At 31.6% G+C, this 16669-nt stretch overlaps 1 protein-coding gene and 1 long non-coding RNA gene across 2 annotated transcripts; both read right to left on the minus strand.

Moving 5' to 3' along the window:
- Positions 1-529: 529 nt before the first annotated feature.
- LOC111397229 (probable xyloglucan endotransglucosylase/hydrolase protein 7) lies at positions 530-2402 on the minus strand. Its single transcript, XM_023024050.1, has 4 exons — positions 2064-2402; positions 1855-1955; positions 1528-1724; positions 530-1196 (listed from the first exon to the last, which is right to left on the minus strand). The coding sequence occupies exons 1-4, from the start codon at positions 2254-2256 to the stop codon at positions 806-808; spliced, it is 882 nt and encodes a 293-aa protein (XP_022879818.1). The 5' UTR covers positions 2257-2402; the 3' UTR covers positions 530-805.
- Positions 2403-9045: 6643 nt separating this feature from the next.
- Positions 9046-14976, minus strand: LOC111397231. Its single transcript, XR_002703202.1, has 2 exons — positions 14338-14976; positions 9046-9713 (listed from the first exon to the last, which is right to left on the minus strand). It is a non-coding gene; the product is annotated as an uncharacterized LOC111397231 (long non-coding RNA).
- Positions 14977-16669: the final 1693 nt, after the last annotated feature.

A 16669-nucleotide genomic window follows, 5' to 3' on the forward strand; every position in this document is an offset into this window, starting at 1 on the left:
AAAGTTGAGTTTAAAATTAATAATCAATTTTAGTCATATATTTTATGAGATTCATAACTTTTTTCAACTTTTAAATTTTATAATTCATCAACTTTTATCAAACTGTGCGAAAACATTTATTAAAAACTTTGTCAAACAAACATACATTATTAATTTGTTACTATTACTATGAATTATCTCATCTACATTAAATTGTAAAATAATTTAGTTAATATTTCCTTTTTATCAATTAGTATATAGTTTTGACGCAGCAACACCTTGGGCCGTTGATTTTAACAATACTTATTCAAATCAATGGCATAATTTTTCACACATCACTTAATGTCATACAGAAATGTACAACTAACATAAATTCATTCTCGAGAAACTTTTAGTTACATTTTTTTTTTAAACAATCATGCTTGGTGTACACTAAATTTTACACTTTGCCACGTAGGACGTAGCTGCACACGTTTGGACAATTTAAATATATATATATATATATATAGTTTTTTCACTAGTCAAATCTCGACGAGGATGAAGTCAATCATGATGTACAAATGGATTTTTCTTTTGTCAATCATGCGATTTATAAAATTATTGACTTAAACAAATACAGACAGAATAATACAGCAAGAAAAAGACAGCGACTTTTGAAGCTTCTATGGACTCACAAATTCAAAGCATAGGATGTGGATATATGAACCAAACAACATTTTATACAATTCCCCCCATGTCTCTTCATGCGCATGGCTCATTCCATGTACATCAAACTAGTGTATAAATAGGCTGTACGTATAGATTTGTACGGATTAAGAATGAAGTTTTAGATTTCTGCAACACACTCGGGTGGGGTAACTGGGTACCTGGACTTGTCAGTGCAGTAATTGTAGATCATGTGGTTCATACGAACCCAATGGTATCTCTGGGCCTCGACTGGGCTCAGTGCTTGATATGCAGATCCTTCCCACCAATTGTTAACATTTGAGGCACAATTTTTTGGGCCTGGCACAGGGCAACCTTCAATGTCGAAATCCTTGTAGTATGCATAGAATGGGGCCTTGCTCCAATCTATCTTCTCAAGGCCACCCCTTGTTGCCCAGTCATCAGCTTCCCATAAGGTGGAAAACACTCCCATGGGCTGGAACTTTGGGTATGGAATGCCTTTGGCTTCATTATTCTTGTAAACCCTAATCGGGACTTCATCGACATAGAACCTACCAAAAAACCCATAAAGAAATGTTAAGTATGATTGTTTGGACTCCATTTTAACATGATTTTGGAAGGAAATTTATTTTGAAATAGTGAATTTTTTGGAGAATGTATGATTAAAAAATAAGAAAAAGTTTTTGATTTACATGTGACATTATTTAATTTTATTTAAAAATGTGTGGTTGAAAAGAAAAAAGAGAAAAATGTATTAAAATTAAAATGGTGCAGCAAGGAGGGCTAAAATTGATATGAAATTCATCCACAAATCATTATGAAACTTTTTAATTTGAAGAGGAGAGGGACGTAAAGTATGACAAGGGTAGCACGGGAACTTACACAACTTGATGATGGTTCCACATGATTCTGTAAGTATGGAATTCTGCAGAAGGATCAAACCAAAGGTTGATCCTTTGTTCCCTATCTCCTTTCCCGTGAGCATAGACATTAGTTTGTACTGTGTATGGCTGTCCAGTCCGGTTACCCAAGAATTCAAAATCTAACTCGTCTCGTATTGAGTTTGTGTCTGAGTTCATCTACGACATAATAGAACTTGCTAATAAAAACATTTTCACAAAAATGAAATATATGGGAAAAGGATGGCAAGTTCGGAATAGTAGACTCGACAGTACTAAACATGATTAAATTTGAAAAGGATGGACTTACATAAAATGCCGTGACTGTTCCTGCAGAATCACCAGGTACGAGCTTGATTTTCATGCTAACACGTCCGAACAAATACTTATACTTTGAAGCAAATCCGCATCCTAATTAAGATTCAAATACTTCTTTTTATCATCTGATCATGGTAGGAATCTATATTTAGTTTTATAAAATATATATATGACCCCAAAAAAAAAAAAAAAAAATGGTACCTGAGTTTTGATCTAGAATAAGTTGAATGGCTCTTCCTCCATCAAGTTGCCTGATATGAGAGTCCGCCCAGGTAACTTGAAAATCATGTGAAAAGGTCGCCGGTCGTGCACTAACAGACAATTGAAATGCCAGAACACATACGATAACAAACAGAAGAAAAACTTTTAGACCCAAGAATGTCAATTTGGCCATTTTTTGTTATGAAAAATCGTATTTTATCTGTTCGTGTGTTCAGAATGAAGATTTGTGGGCTTACTTATATGCACAATGGAGAAAGATGTGAAAAGAAGTGCTTGAATTTGAATGGAAAGCCCTATCACAGAGTTAGCTTTCCATACAGCTAATGGTAAGTCATTAATGGACCCAACTATCTGATCTCTACCCAACCCTATTAATGATGTATTATCCATTTGATGTTTGTTTTATACCTTCTATCCTTGTTTATACCATTCTAGTGCATGGTAGGGTTTCAACATGGGACTTTATGGTTAATCCCTAGCTCTTGTAATTATTGGATATAAATTAAGTTATTCAAATATATTTTTTATCTACAAATTTCTTAGGATTCGTATCTTACGAATCAAAGTGTACATTACTCATAAGTATGTTTGGTACCAAAAATTGCACAATGACGAGCCTTTTACTACGGTATAACAAAAATACTAGTATTATAACTTTTTATTAGCAAAATTATAATAACAAACTATTATCCCCAACATAGGCGTGTCTGATGATCCCTATGGAAACCTCAGATAAGCATGCTTAATCTGACATTTTATATGAATTTCATCCTCATCAACATGTAAATTGCTCACATCTTGATGGTCAAAAAATTTATGTCAACAGCAAGACTATTACGGCCGTTTAATAATACTAGTATATATCCTTATCATTAATTTATTAGCAAAATTAACATTATATTGATTTAGACTACTCATACGCATGCCTAACCACTATGGATGCGTTATATTAGCACCATTAATTTTATCATTTTACTTTGAATTACTTTTTTTTAATCATATTTTGAATTAATTCACACTTCTTCCTAATTGTTGGTAATCTAGTAATTTATAATCAATAAGCAATAAATATTGAATAAAATAAATTGAAATTAAACTGTCAAAGCAATTCATATTAGAGAGATGGAAGGTTAAAAAAATGAGGCTGAATTCTTCACGATGTGTATTTGTTACCATAATATGTACGACTGAATAATATCAAAATCGTGTATCGCACTTAACGATGCTTTTTCTTCTTGTAGTAAGATAAATTAAGTCTTTTGATGTTATTCATATACATATTTTTTGGCAGGATAACATTCTTATCACTTGGAGCACGTTACATTTTAAAAGACATTGTTGTTTAAGAGGATTTGAAAAATGTCTGATCTTTAATCTATGTGTGATTCTATTCTTACATGTTGTCACAAGATGGTGACTTGTTTAAACACATGAATCTGGATACACGATTGATGTTTATACGAGACAAATTCCTCATTTGAGTTTAATGAGCTCTGATGTTTCATTAAAACTTGAAGTTCATTTTGAAATGTCAAATTTGTTAAGAGGAATATCTCAAACTCTTATATGTTATCTATTTTTTTCATTTTCAATCGATGTAATATGTTACCCTCAAGTCTTAACAACTCGGACTTGTAAATTGAAGGAAATGAGCATTGTCCTTGTCACCTCCATTACCCTAATTACTTGCTTGGAGAACCTAGTAATGAGGAAAGTTATATCAACCAGTAACATGCTTTTGGAAGGCAACATCTCAATAGTTTCAAGGTGCCAGCTTCTATGCTTAAAAGTCCCTTCCTTCTCTTAGAAGACACTAGCTGGCAAGGCTTCTACTACCTCGTTTTCCCATATTTGACTGCTTCAAATTATTACCATATGGTTTACATGAGACGTAGAATAGACTCGAGACAAAGAAATCACTTTTTCTTCGAACTGTATATGGAAAGACGCGGGTGAGGATAAGAGATATGCTATTTGTACAAAGTTAGTTGACAAAGTAATATCTACACCAATTATTTCAAAAGAGACTTTTAAATAATTGGAAATCAATGATCTGAATTTTGTCAATACTTATTTTGTCAACCAAATTTATAAATACACTTTGTACAAATAGCATAATATTTAAGGATAATTCAAATCAGCAACCATTTAAAGCCACGCGGAGTCAACTAAACCCACCACGTTTTTCTTTGATTTGGGTGCCCTAACTGCAGTACAAATTTTCTATCAACCTTACATGGCAAAGAATGACTGGCTGCATGGCTTGTTAGGAAGGCACGAACTTGGCCTTCCAGATGAGACTCATTGTCAATGTTCAGTACGTAGAGGGGACCAAATATATCAGAAATTTATGTTATTGGTTGGAAAGAGACTAATTAGCTAACTGTATAATGCGAAGAAGAGGTTAACAAGAACGGAAAAATGGAGTTAATTTTTAATCCATAAAATAAAATAAAATCATATTGATTGAACATATATACAAGCATGCATCATTTGAACATGGATATACGACGATATGGATGTATACATAGGAGTATCACCCATCTTGAGCGCGAATATATAATATTAATGCAAGATGATTGATATGGAGCGATAAGATGCATATTTTGTGTAAAACCTATGCTTTTCCATGATGTCTAATTAAAATCTTGTCAAACATTCTTGCACCAAAATGCAACGTCACATTAGAATAGTTCATTCAGAGCATCTCTCTGCACATTCCTGGTTTGTGTAGGATTTAGAGGCCTTATCGCTCTTATATTATATGTTAGGGGATAAATCTCACATTGAATATGTATGCATTTTTTATTTTTTTTATCGATACTCTTTTTAACAAGATTAATCGTTTAAGATGGAATTTAAAATCTTTATAATATAAAGCTTATTGATTTCGAATACGAGTATAATAGTATTACTTGTCAATGTGCAAGTTTGCATTGGTTACTTTTGTTACTACAAGAAAGCTTAATATAATGTTCACTTGTTCATTCTAGAGGGTAAAGGTTATATTGTTAAAGATTGGAAAATACTTAGGTTAAAATGAGGCTTTTGTGTTTCAGGCCCATTTTTAGGTGAAAGAAAAAAAATGACCATTTTTTGGGAAAATTAGCAAAGTAATCACGTTTATATGTTAAATGTCAATTTTAACCTTTTTTTTTTAAGATAAAAATTATCTCGACAGATTGAAGATTATCGGGACAGTTGTAACTATTACTAATAAAAAATATTATGAAGGACGTAATATGATACAAAAGTTTGCATAAGACAAAGGTTTTCTTGACAATTTGGAAGTGCACTCGACGGTTAAAATAGTCGTGAATAAACAAACTTCAATGACTTGACATCATGCATGCGTTCATATAAGATGAAGATTTTCTTGACAATTTTGGAATACTCTGGATAGTTTAAACTATCGTTAATAAATAAAGTGTCTTAAAAGACTTGACATTGTGCACACATTCACATAAGGCGAAAATTTGGTTGATAGTCTGGGGAATTGGACTGTCTACAATTAGAAAGTTGGTTATATTTTTTTTATCTAAAAGAAAAAATTTGGAAGAGGGAGGAAGAGAGAGAGGCTCTTTCAGAAAAAAATCATTTTTCACGTTTTTTCATAATTTGGAAGAGGGAGGAAGAGAGAGAGGCTCTTTCAGAAAAAAATCATTTTTCACGTTTTTTCATAATTTCTCTCTACTTCTTAATGATACATTTAAAAAAAAAAAATACTTTTTCAATAACCACATCTCAAAAAATCAAAATCAAACAAACGTTCAATTAAAGTGGTTAGTGAAAATGACAATTTGCGAGGATTATTTAGTTGCATTTCTAAGGGCCATAAATTAAATTCTCTTTAAAGAGAATAGTACTACATAAAAGCATTATTAATATTTTAAATTTTACAACTTTTTAATATAAAATTGATCGCACTTGTTTTATCAACAACGAAAGAAAAATATACAGAGGGCTAGGTCAAACCTAAAAAAATTGTATATTTTAAAAATAAAAAATAAACAAGATGATGAACAACTAAATATGGTCATTATCAGTCCTACTCATTAGCGCGTCATGAGGTATTCAATAGAATTATCATCAAGTTCGAATGATCTTACAAAATTATTTATCTCAACTCACTGAATCACCTATATCATCATGATCCTATCTTTGATAAAAGGTTAAGCAATATGCTCCTATTCGTGCTAGATCACTCTACCTTGATGCTTGAACGGCTCGATACTGAAGGTGGGTTCGTTTCGACATTTACTATGCAATTTCCAAAATTCATGTTATCCAAATCACTCTGAATTTGTTCTCTTAATTAACCTTTGTTGATAGGGATTAAAATCAGTTTTTTAGCAGATTTTAAGGAAAATTGATGAATTGTGTGGTTGTAAAATTGTGAATCTCATAAAATATATGGTTAAAATTAATTATGAACTTTGAATTTGATAAAAATCTAGATTAAAATCTTTACCAAGGAAGATACACTTTGGAAGATATATTTGTCTCAACTAATTGTTTTTGAAACCCCTAAGAAACTAGTCACTATATATTCCACGATTGTCTCGAATAACCATGCATATGCTGAACAACAAAATTGTCAAATCGTAAAATCGAATTGAAATTGCTTTTTTGGAGCTGTTGGTTTGGATTCACATAAATCCATCAACGTTTGGGTTTCGAATCGAACCAAACTGTTTCGAAGTGATTTGGTTAGGTTTCAATCTTTACAAATTGTTTCAAGCCGCCAAACCATTTAAAAAAATTAAAAATAAATTGATTTAAATTGTATTCAACCCAATTACATGTAAAACATCCCGGTGAAAATGATGTATCCATATTAGACACAAATAAGTTTAATTCAATATCTAAGTAGATAATTATCCATCTCAATTAATTAATTAGATCATACTCAGATACTCATCAATCATGACAACTGTGAATGTAAAACCCTTAAATGGGTGAAGTGTTGAACAATTACGGCTGAACCATATTTATCAACAACATTATTACAATTGAATAGACAATTAAATCTAGATTTTAATTCAAACTACATATTTCTTTTCTTTCTACTAATAATTTTCTCAAATGTTGGCTTTAAGTTAGTTTATCCTTTTTTTTTTTTTTTGGTAATTATTTGCTATATTTTGTTGATAGTTATGTTGTTTTATTCTAATTTGTGTTGGGGGCCCTTAAATTTTTAGCGAATAGCAATTTTAATTTATTTGAGACTTAACTTTCTAGTTGGGTCACTCAATTAATTATTTACATTTTTACTTTATTTATTTATTTATTTTGCAGTTAATTATTAGAATGATTTAGTGGATTACTCAAATTGTTATTTTAAAGATTTGGCCAATGAGCATTTTGACATATTACTTTGGTGAAAATTAAGGATTGTCTCCTAAATTGCTAAAGATATGTTAACTATTCAAATATCAACAATTGTTTTTGAATTTGCATTCCCTAGCAGTGGTTGAATTATTGATTCTTTAAGGAATTTGTTGAATGAAAACATGGTTGAGGAGGCAATTTGCCCTAAAATCTTGTTATATAGTGACAAAGAATCTATAGTAATTCATCAATATTTGCATAAGGTAGAAACTTTTGATGATTCACAAAAACTTGTAGAATGCATTACCATATTTGATATTTCTATTCTATTTTTTATATCATTTAATTATTATTAATGAATTCATATATTATATTCTTATTTTTATAAAGAGAATGAATTTTGTGTTACCATTGTAGATGCTGTGGCAATTCGTATCGGCTAAAAGATTAAAATGTTTCTATCATATTGTTATATTAAAATAATTAGAATAATAAAACTTTGGTATGTAATATTTTTAATGACACTATTTATATTTTAATGTGTAATTATTTTATTACTATTCATGATTTAACTTATTTGATATATCTTTTTTTTTCTTTGTTAAATTGTGATTTTAAATCAAACCAAATCGAAAAAAGTGATTTGGTTTAGAAAACGTTGGTTTGGTTTGAAAAAATTTTAAACTGCTTTAAGTGGTTTGATTTGAAATTTTGTCACAAATCATTCAAATTGAATTGTATTCACCACTACCTAGAGTTGCAATCAAGTTGACGGTTATAGTAAAATTGTAAGAGAAATTTAATATTAGCCGGAGGCCTGAGTGTTGTTTGGACTTTTAGTCCAAATTAAATTTTTTAAAAGAAATTGTTAGAATTTTAGGTATACTTAGATTACAAGAACTAAAATAACCAAATAATTTTATATCACAAGAACTATTGACTAACAAATAAAATTATATTAATAAAGATGGGTCAACAAAAAACTTAAAAAAATTGTTTTTTTTATGTATTATGTAATCTGACTACTTGAATGGAAAAAAAATACTAAATATAACATAATAAGCATGTGAAAGAAAATTCTCGGTGCTATTATTTACTAGCAATGTTATAGATTGGAGGGAATCAAGATATAGTTATGAGATTGAGATTTATCTTTTTATTTTTATTTTTCTTAAATTAAAAAATGTGAAAATGTAAGTGGGTTTAGTTAGTTCGGTTAACCAACGGTTTGAAACTTCAAATCAAGATTGAATTGATCCACCATGATTTTGTTTTTAAAAAAATAAATCAAACCAATTACCAATGTCAAACTGACCCAAGTCGGTACGAATTGATTGGTTTGGTCAGTTTTTCGGTGTTTTTGCTCAGGCCTAAGTAGCCGATTCAAAATTTATTAAGAAAAGAAAATGCGATAACATGATGCAAAAGTTTACATAAGACAAAGGTCTTCTTGTTTCTCGATAGATTGGGAGTCTGTTAAACAATTGCAACGGTTGCAAATAAAAGAATTATCTTGAAAGACATGACTGTAGGGTATTTTTACCTAAAATCAAGAACAACACAAGCAACACTAACACAAAGTACAAGAAAATAGAGGAACACAGAAAATGTTCACCCAGTTCAGGCCAAATAGCTTAATCTGGGAAGCTTAGAGTCAACCCAATCCACTAGTGCAATTCTAACTCTCAGAGAGAGTATAGTACATAGAACCAAAGAGAACAACCACATCAATCATCGATCCAAAAGAATCTCAAATCTGGACACTACAACCTGCTTCCTCACAAATCGGTCACAATTACACAAATACAACAGATCAATTACGCAACCTGCCTACTGGTTACCATAGCACATGAGATTTACAAGAATCATACAAAGGAGTAATAATCTCTAGATTCGAAAAATCAAGAAAGAAGAAAAAGAAAGTCTCCAAAATAGAGAGAGAAAAACGAGAGAGCGAAAGGCAGTAACTGAGAAGTCTCTTTCTACCAACTGAATTCACTAGAAGCCAAGAGATAATAATCTTGGTTGATCTCCACCATTCAAGTAATCGAACGGTCTACACAACGCCAAAAGAAACAGAGATCCAAGTAACATGAAAGGGACGAATCAGAAGCCGCCACGTAACATCCACTAACTTTAAGTGCCAAAAATGTCCAAATCACCCTCTCTTAAGTTGCAATTTGGAGAAACAAGTTTTCTCCTTCAATCTTCACCTTGGTTCTCAAAATTGCACTAGCTCTCTCAGTTGCTGAATTGTACATTTGTGGAAAGACTAACCAACATCATTGCCCAAGGTACCTGAAAAGAAAATTACCCAGTATCAATATTAAGAATTGACAGACAAATTCTGAATTTACATACATGCAGAATTTTAGTGCCTGTATCAAATGGATTAATGTCGGTATGAATTTTCCTAATAACCATTTCACCTGAAGAGAGTTATTCTCTTATAAAATGGTACTTCACCTCAATGTGCTTAGACCTTTCATGATAGACAGGGTTCTTGCTTAACAAAAAGACACTTTACTAACAGTAAGTATAACAGGTGAAGTAAACAAAAAATTCAATTCACTTAAAATTCCTTTGAGCCATATACATTCTTTAACTCATTCAGTAATTGCCACATACTCAACTTCAGTATTAGATAAAGTGACAATGGATTGAAGTTGAGACTTCCAGGTGATACAATTATCACCAAGTGTAAAGAAATAAGCAGTGGTAGATTTTCTTTGATCCTTATCTCCTGTAAAACCAGAATTCACGTACCCCTTAAGGGTTAATGGTTCTGATCCCTTTTTGAACACTAAACCTACCTTTAGTGTCCCAGTTATATATTGTAATAGCCATTTTAAACCATCCCAATATGGTTTCCCAGGGTTGGCCATAAACCTGCTTAAAAAATTGATTGAATATGCTAGATCAGGTCTGGTTGTGATCATGGAAAACATTACTGCTCCCATTGTATTAGAGTAAGGAATATTTCCCATGTCTTTAACTTCAAATTCAGTTTTAGGGCATTGGGCTGAGGAGAGATTCATGTGAGCGGCAAGTGAAACATTAACAGACTTTGCCTCTTTCATGCCAAATTTTGATATCACTTTATGCAGGTAAGATTCTTAAGTTATTGTTAACCCGTCTTTCTGTCTATTTCTAGTCATGACCATTCCAAGTATTTTCTGGGCATTCCCTAAGTCTTTCATTTCAAATTCTGATTTTAGGAGGTTCTTCATCTTATTATTTCGATCTTGCTTGAACTGGCCAGCAGCATATCATCTACATATTAGAGTAGATATCGCTGCCAGGTTTAGAGTTGTAGTAATATAAGCAATGATCATACTCATTTCTCCTAAAACTAATTTTCACAACATATGTGTCAAACTGGAGACCATTCCAAGTATTTTCTTGGCATTCCCTAAGTCTTTCATTTCAAATTCTGATTTTACGAGGTTCTTCATCTTATTATTTCGATCTTTCTTGAACTGGCCAGCAGCATATCATCTACATACTAGAGTAGATATCACTGCCAGGTTTAGAGTTGTAGTAATATAAGCAATGATCATACTCACTTCTCCTAAAACTAATTTTCACAACATATGTGTCAAACTGGACATACCATTGTCTCGGACTTTGTTTGAGCCCATACAGAGATTTTTCCATTTTACAAACATAGTCAGATTTTCCCTTTTCCTCGAAACCTTGAGATTGACACATATAATTGTCCTCATCCAACTCCCCATGCAAAAATGCAATTTTGACATCTAATTGTTCAAGTTCCCAATTAAACTGAACAACTAGAGCAAACATTAGCCTTACAATTTTATATTTGATTACAGGTGAAAAAATTTCATTGAAATCAATTCCTTTCCTTTGGGTGAACCCCTTGGCCACTAGCCTTGCCTTATATCTCAAAGGGTTAGTGGGGAAAATACTTTCTTTGAGTTTATAAATCCACTTGCATTGTACCACTGTCTGATTCTTTGGTTTCTTAATAAGTTTCCATGTTTTATTGCCAATTAGGGATTTCATTTCTTCTCTCATAGCCTCTTTCCAATTCTGAGACTTAGAACTATTAATAGCTTCTTCATAAGATATAGGTTCAGCATGTTCTAAGTTTTCACTAATGATGAGGGCAAAGTCAATTAGATTGTTAGTTTCATATCTGGGATTAGGCTTAATCTGTCTCCTTTCCCTATCTCTCGCTAATTGATAATCTTGGGTACTGGTTTCATTTACAGGATTATCTTGTGTCACAATTTCAGTTTCAATTTGAGATGTTGTAACTTCACCTTCATCTATATTATCTGCCCCTTCATTAGGTTGTACATGTCCAAGTTCAGTTATTTCAGTAGAATTATGACTCAATCTTGCCAACTTCACCTCATTTTGTAAAGTAATATTTTCAATTACATCTTTTTTATCCCTTTTATTCTTCAAGCATGGCATTTCAGATTCATTAAATACTACATTTCTACTGTTAATGATTTAATGCCTTTCTCACCTAGTACCCATAACCTGTACCCTTTCAGGGTATCCCAACATAACACATTTGGTAGTCCTGGGGTCTAATTTCCCTTCAACTTAATGTGCATATGCAGCACATCCGAAGACCCTGATGTTTGACAGATTAGGTGGCTTTCCAGTCCATAGTTCCTGAGGGGTTTTAAACTCTATAGAACTGCAGGGTGACCTGTTTATAAAATAGGCTGCAGTGCATAAAGCTTCTGCCTAGAAACCTTTTGCTAAATCAGAACTTATAAGCATACATCCAACTTTATTCATAAGAGTTCTATTCATTCTTTCAGCTACCCCATTCTGTTGGGGTGTATGCTTAACAGTTCTATGTCTAATTATTCCCTTTTGTTTACAAAAGTTATCAAATTATACATTACAGAATTCCAACCCATTATCTACCCTTAAGGTTTTCAATTTTCTGCCCAATTGATTTTCAACCATCGTTAACCACATTCTGAATTTTTGAAATGTTTTAGATTTTGCTTTTAAGGGGTATGTCTAGACCTTTCTAGAATGGTCATCAATTATAAAAAGAAAATATTTGTTTCCACCAAAAGTTGAGTGGCTTTCTGGACCCCACAAATCTGAGTGGACATAGTCGAATGGTCTATTTGTAGTGTGTGACCCCGTCTCAAAGCTGACTCTATGAGACTTTCCAAGTACACACGTCTCACAAAAGTTAAGGGGCTCTATTTTATCTTTTCCAAGGAATTTTTGATCATTTAGATATTTTAAGCCCTTATTACTAATATGTCCCATCCTACAATGCCACAATTCAGATTTACTTTCAGTTATGGTTAAGGATTTCGAATCCTGGGAATTGATAGTCTCTCCCATCAAGTAATACAAACAATTTTTTTTTTGGTCCCTTCATAACTACAAGAGATCCTTTGAGAATCTTCAAAGTATTATTTTCAGATTGAAAAGTATGTCCCTCATCTTTGAGAATTCCTAGTGAAATGAGATTTCCTTTTAGATTTGGGACATGTCTTACATTTTTAATCTGTCTAACAATACCATCGTACATTTTGATTGTAATGTCACCAATTCCAAGAACATTTTGTGAATTATTATCACCCATATATACTTTCCTAGGTTCTATCTCCTTGTAGTTATGAAACCAAGTTTTATTTGGATACATATGAAAGGTACATCCACAGTCAAGTATCCAGACAGTGTCTGTTTCATCGTTAGACACGGTCATAACAAGAAGGCAGTCTAGTTCTAGACTTACAACAACATTAACTGTAATTAGGTTCTTTTAGCTTCTTCTTTAATTCAAAGCAATCCCTTTTGAAGTGTCCAAGTTTTCCATAGTGATAGCATTTTTTGTTGCTTTTATCTTTTGAGTTGGACCTAGCTTTGGATTTTGATTTGAACCACCTATTCAATGAATGATTTTCTCTTTTTTCAGTTCTCCCTCTCACAAACAGGTTCTTCTCCTTGGAATTAGTTCTTGATTCCTTCTTAACCTCCAACTCCCTAGATCTTAGGGCATTTGTTACAATCATTTATGTTAAAACATCTCTTGAATATTTTATAGCATTTCAGATATTTTTATAAGATTCAGGTAGTGAATTTAGAAGAATCATAGCCAGATCTTCATCCTCGAATTTCTTATCGTTATGGGAAAGACTCTTGACAAAATGCTAAAGTCACTAAGATTTGATTCTAAGTCTTTTCCAGAATCCATTTTTGAAGCTAAACTGTTTCTCCAACAGGTAGATCTTATTAGGTGTTGTTTTAGTTAAGAACAAAGCATCTAGTGCTTTCCACATGGGTCGAGCAGTTTTATGTTCTTCAACTTGTCTCGCTATGTTATCAGACAAATGTAGAATGATTGAACTATATGCTATTTCATTCATATCTTCAATTTCAACAAGCTTAGCTTTCAATTCATCAAGAAACTTTTCGGGATCGTCAAGGGCTTTTGCAACCCTCTGTTGGACCAAAATGGTTCTCAGTTTTTGTTTCCATATAGAGTAGTTACCGTTTCCATCGAATTGACTCAATTCGACCTTCGAACCCATTGTGGGTTCTGTAAAAGGGTTATTACTCGAAGACATAAGTGATATAATTCAAGAAATCACTTAAGTTACAGACAAGTTTTGAAAAAATAAGTTTGCAGATAATTGACAATTAAGCTGGCCCGAAATGACAAACATACAGTTATATAACATGCACTGACTGAAACACAGTAACACGAAATGATCAATTTCAGATTTCCAAAATGTTGGTATCAATCAATCAGATTACAAAAAAATGAAATTTCCTAAAACGTGCTTCTATCACAATTAAACACTATATCCAATTTCTTTGAATAATCAAATGACAATAGCATCACTGAATTCACATATATCATTTATATCATGCAAATTGACTACTGTAGTTTAATTGTAAAAGATCTCACCAAATATTGTGTATTACAGTATTTAACAAATGCAGATCCGATTTCTGCAAATGTAAATCCAAACCCTAGCTTCCAAGAATCGATTTATTTCACTTTCTTGTTACTGCACAAGTGAAGTAAACACGTTAAAACGACTAGAAATTAAACTAAATTCAAATATGTCTTACCTCAAGCCTTTAATAGCTCTGATACCAGATTTGTAGGGTATTTTAACCCAAAATCAAGAACAACACAAGCAACACAAACACAAAGTACAAGAAAATAAAGGTACACAGAAAATGTTCACCCAGTTCGGCTCGAATGGCTTAATCTAGGGGGCTCAGAGTCAGCCCAATCCACTAGTGCAATTCTACCTCCCAGAGAGAGTACAGTACATAGAACTAAAGAGAACAACCAGATCAATCATCGATCCAAACGGATCTCAAATCTAGACACTACAATCTGCTTCCTAACAAAACCGACCACAACTACACAAATACAATAGATTGACTACACATCCTGTCTACTGGTTACTGAAACACACGAGATTTACAAGAATCATACAAAGGAATAATAATCTCCAGATTCCAAAAACCAAGAAGAAAGAAGAATAAAGTCTCCAAAATAGAGAGAGAGAAACAAGAGAGCGAAAGGCAGTAACTGAGAAGTCTTTTTCTACCAACCAAATTCACTAGAAGCCAAGAGATAATAATCTTGGTTGATCTCCACTGTTCAAGTAATCGAACAGTCTACACAAGGCCAAGAGAAACACAGATCCAAGTAACATGAAAGGAACAAATCAAAAGCTACCACGTAACATCCACTAACTTTAGTGCCAAAAATGTCCAGATTATCCTCTCTTAAATTGCAATTTGGAGAAACGCGTTTTCTCCTTCAATGACATAATGCAAAAGTTTGCATAAGAGAAATATTTTCTCGACAATTTGGGAAACCACTAGATAATTAGAAATGTCATGAATACAAACTTTTTTGAAAGACTAACATCATGCATGTGTTCACATAAGAGGAAAGTTTTCTCAATCGTTTGGGAATGTGCTAGACATTTTTAACTATCACAAATAATAAACGAACTATCATAAAAGACTTGAATTGTCAACAATATTAGAAGGTTAAAGTATATTTTTCCTCTAAAAGAAATTAGGAAGAGGGAAGAAGAGAGAAAAATAATAATTGGATATTGTTTTGAAAAATCATCTTTCACATTTTCTTAACTTTTCTCTACTTTTTATACTCTTGAAAAAAATACTTAACATATAACCACTTATCGAAAAATCATATTCAAATAAATACCCAATTAAAGTGGTCAATTTTCACAATATTAATGGAAAAGTGGCCATTTAGCGAAAATGACAATTTGCAATGATCATCTAGAGGTATTTCCTCCCTTAAAAAATCTGAGGCCATAAATTGAAATCTCTTTAAAGGGAAGAAGTAGGACATAAAAGCATTGTTAGTGGGAGTTTGAACCCCAATTTTATGAAAAAAATGCATTATATAATAGTAGATTGATGTAAAATGTGTTGTTAAAAAATAATGAATTTTTTATTTACATGTAATATTATTTTAATGAAAAATGTATGATTAAAGAGAGAGAGAGAGAGAGAGAGAGAGAGAGAGAGAGAGAGAAGTGCATTTTGGAAAAAATGGGAATCAAACGTAATATTTTATGTTTTGCACCTTTTTTTAAAAATATATTTCAATCACGCTAGGTGATCTATTTTATTAATAATGAAAGTAAAAAAGTACATAGGGGCTAAGGCTATCTCCAGCACTGTACAAAAATTTGCACTATTTTGCACCAAATCAAAATTCTTCTCCAATCATTATACCAAAAATTACACCAAATGAACAGTGCTTTATTATTTTATTCATTCTTTAGATTTTTGTCAATGTATTTATTTAAAAAAAATATTTATTTATTTATAATTATATAAATTACTAAATCATAACTTCGTTAAATTAACAAATATATTAATTACTAAATTATTCACGTGTTTTGTATATTATGTTGAATTAACAAAAGTAATTGATTATATTATTAATTTATGATAAACAATTACACTAAATTTACAAAAATTATAAACTTTACGTTAAATTAACAATTACGTTAATTATTATTGATTATATTATTAAAAATAATAAACTTTAATAATATGATTAACAGTGTAATTAATTAATTATTATTATTATTATTATCACCTTCATCATTATAGAACGAAAATGATGAAGATGATTAATATTTTATGTTTTGCACCTTTTTTTAAAAATATATTTCAATCACGCTAGGTGATCTATTTTATTAATAATGAAAGTAAAAAAGTACATAGGGGCT

Source organism: Olea europaea, chromosome 7, assembly GCF_002742605.1.
Source record: "Olea europaea var. sylvestris chromosome 7, O_europaea_v1, whole genome shotgun sequence".
Taxonomy (NCBI): Eukaryota; Viridiplantae; Streptophyta; class Magnoliopsida; order Lamiales; family Oleaceae; genus Olea; species Olea europaea.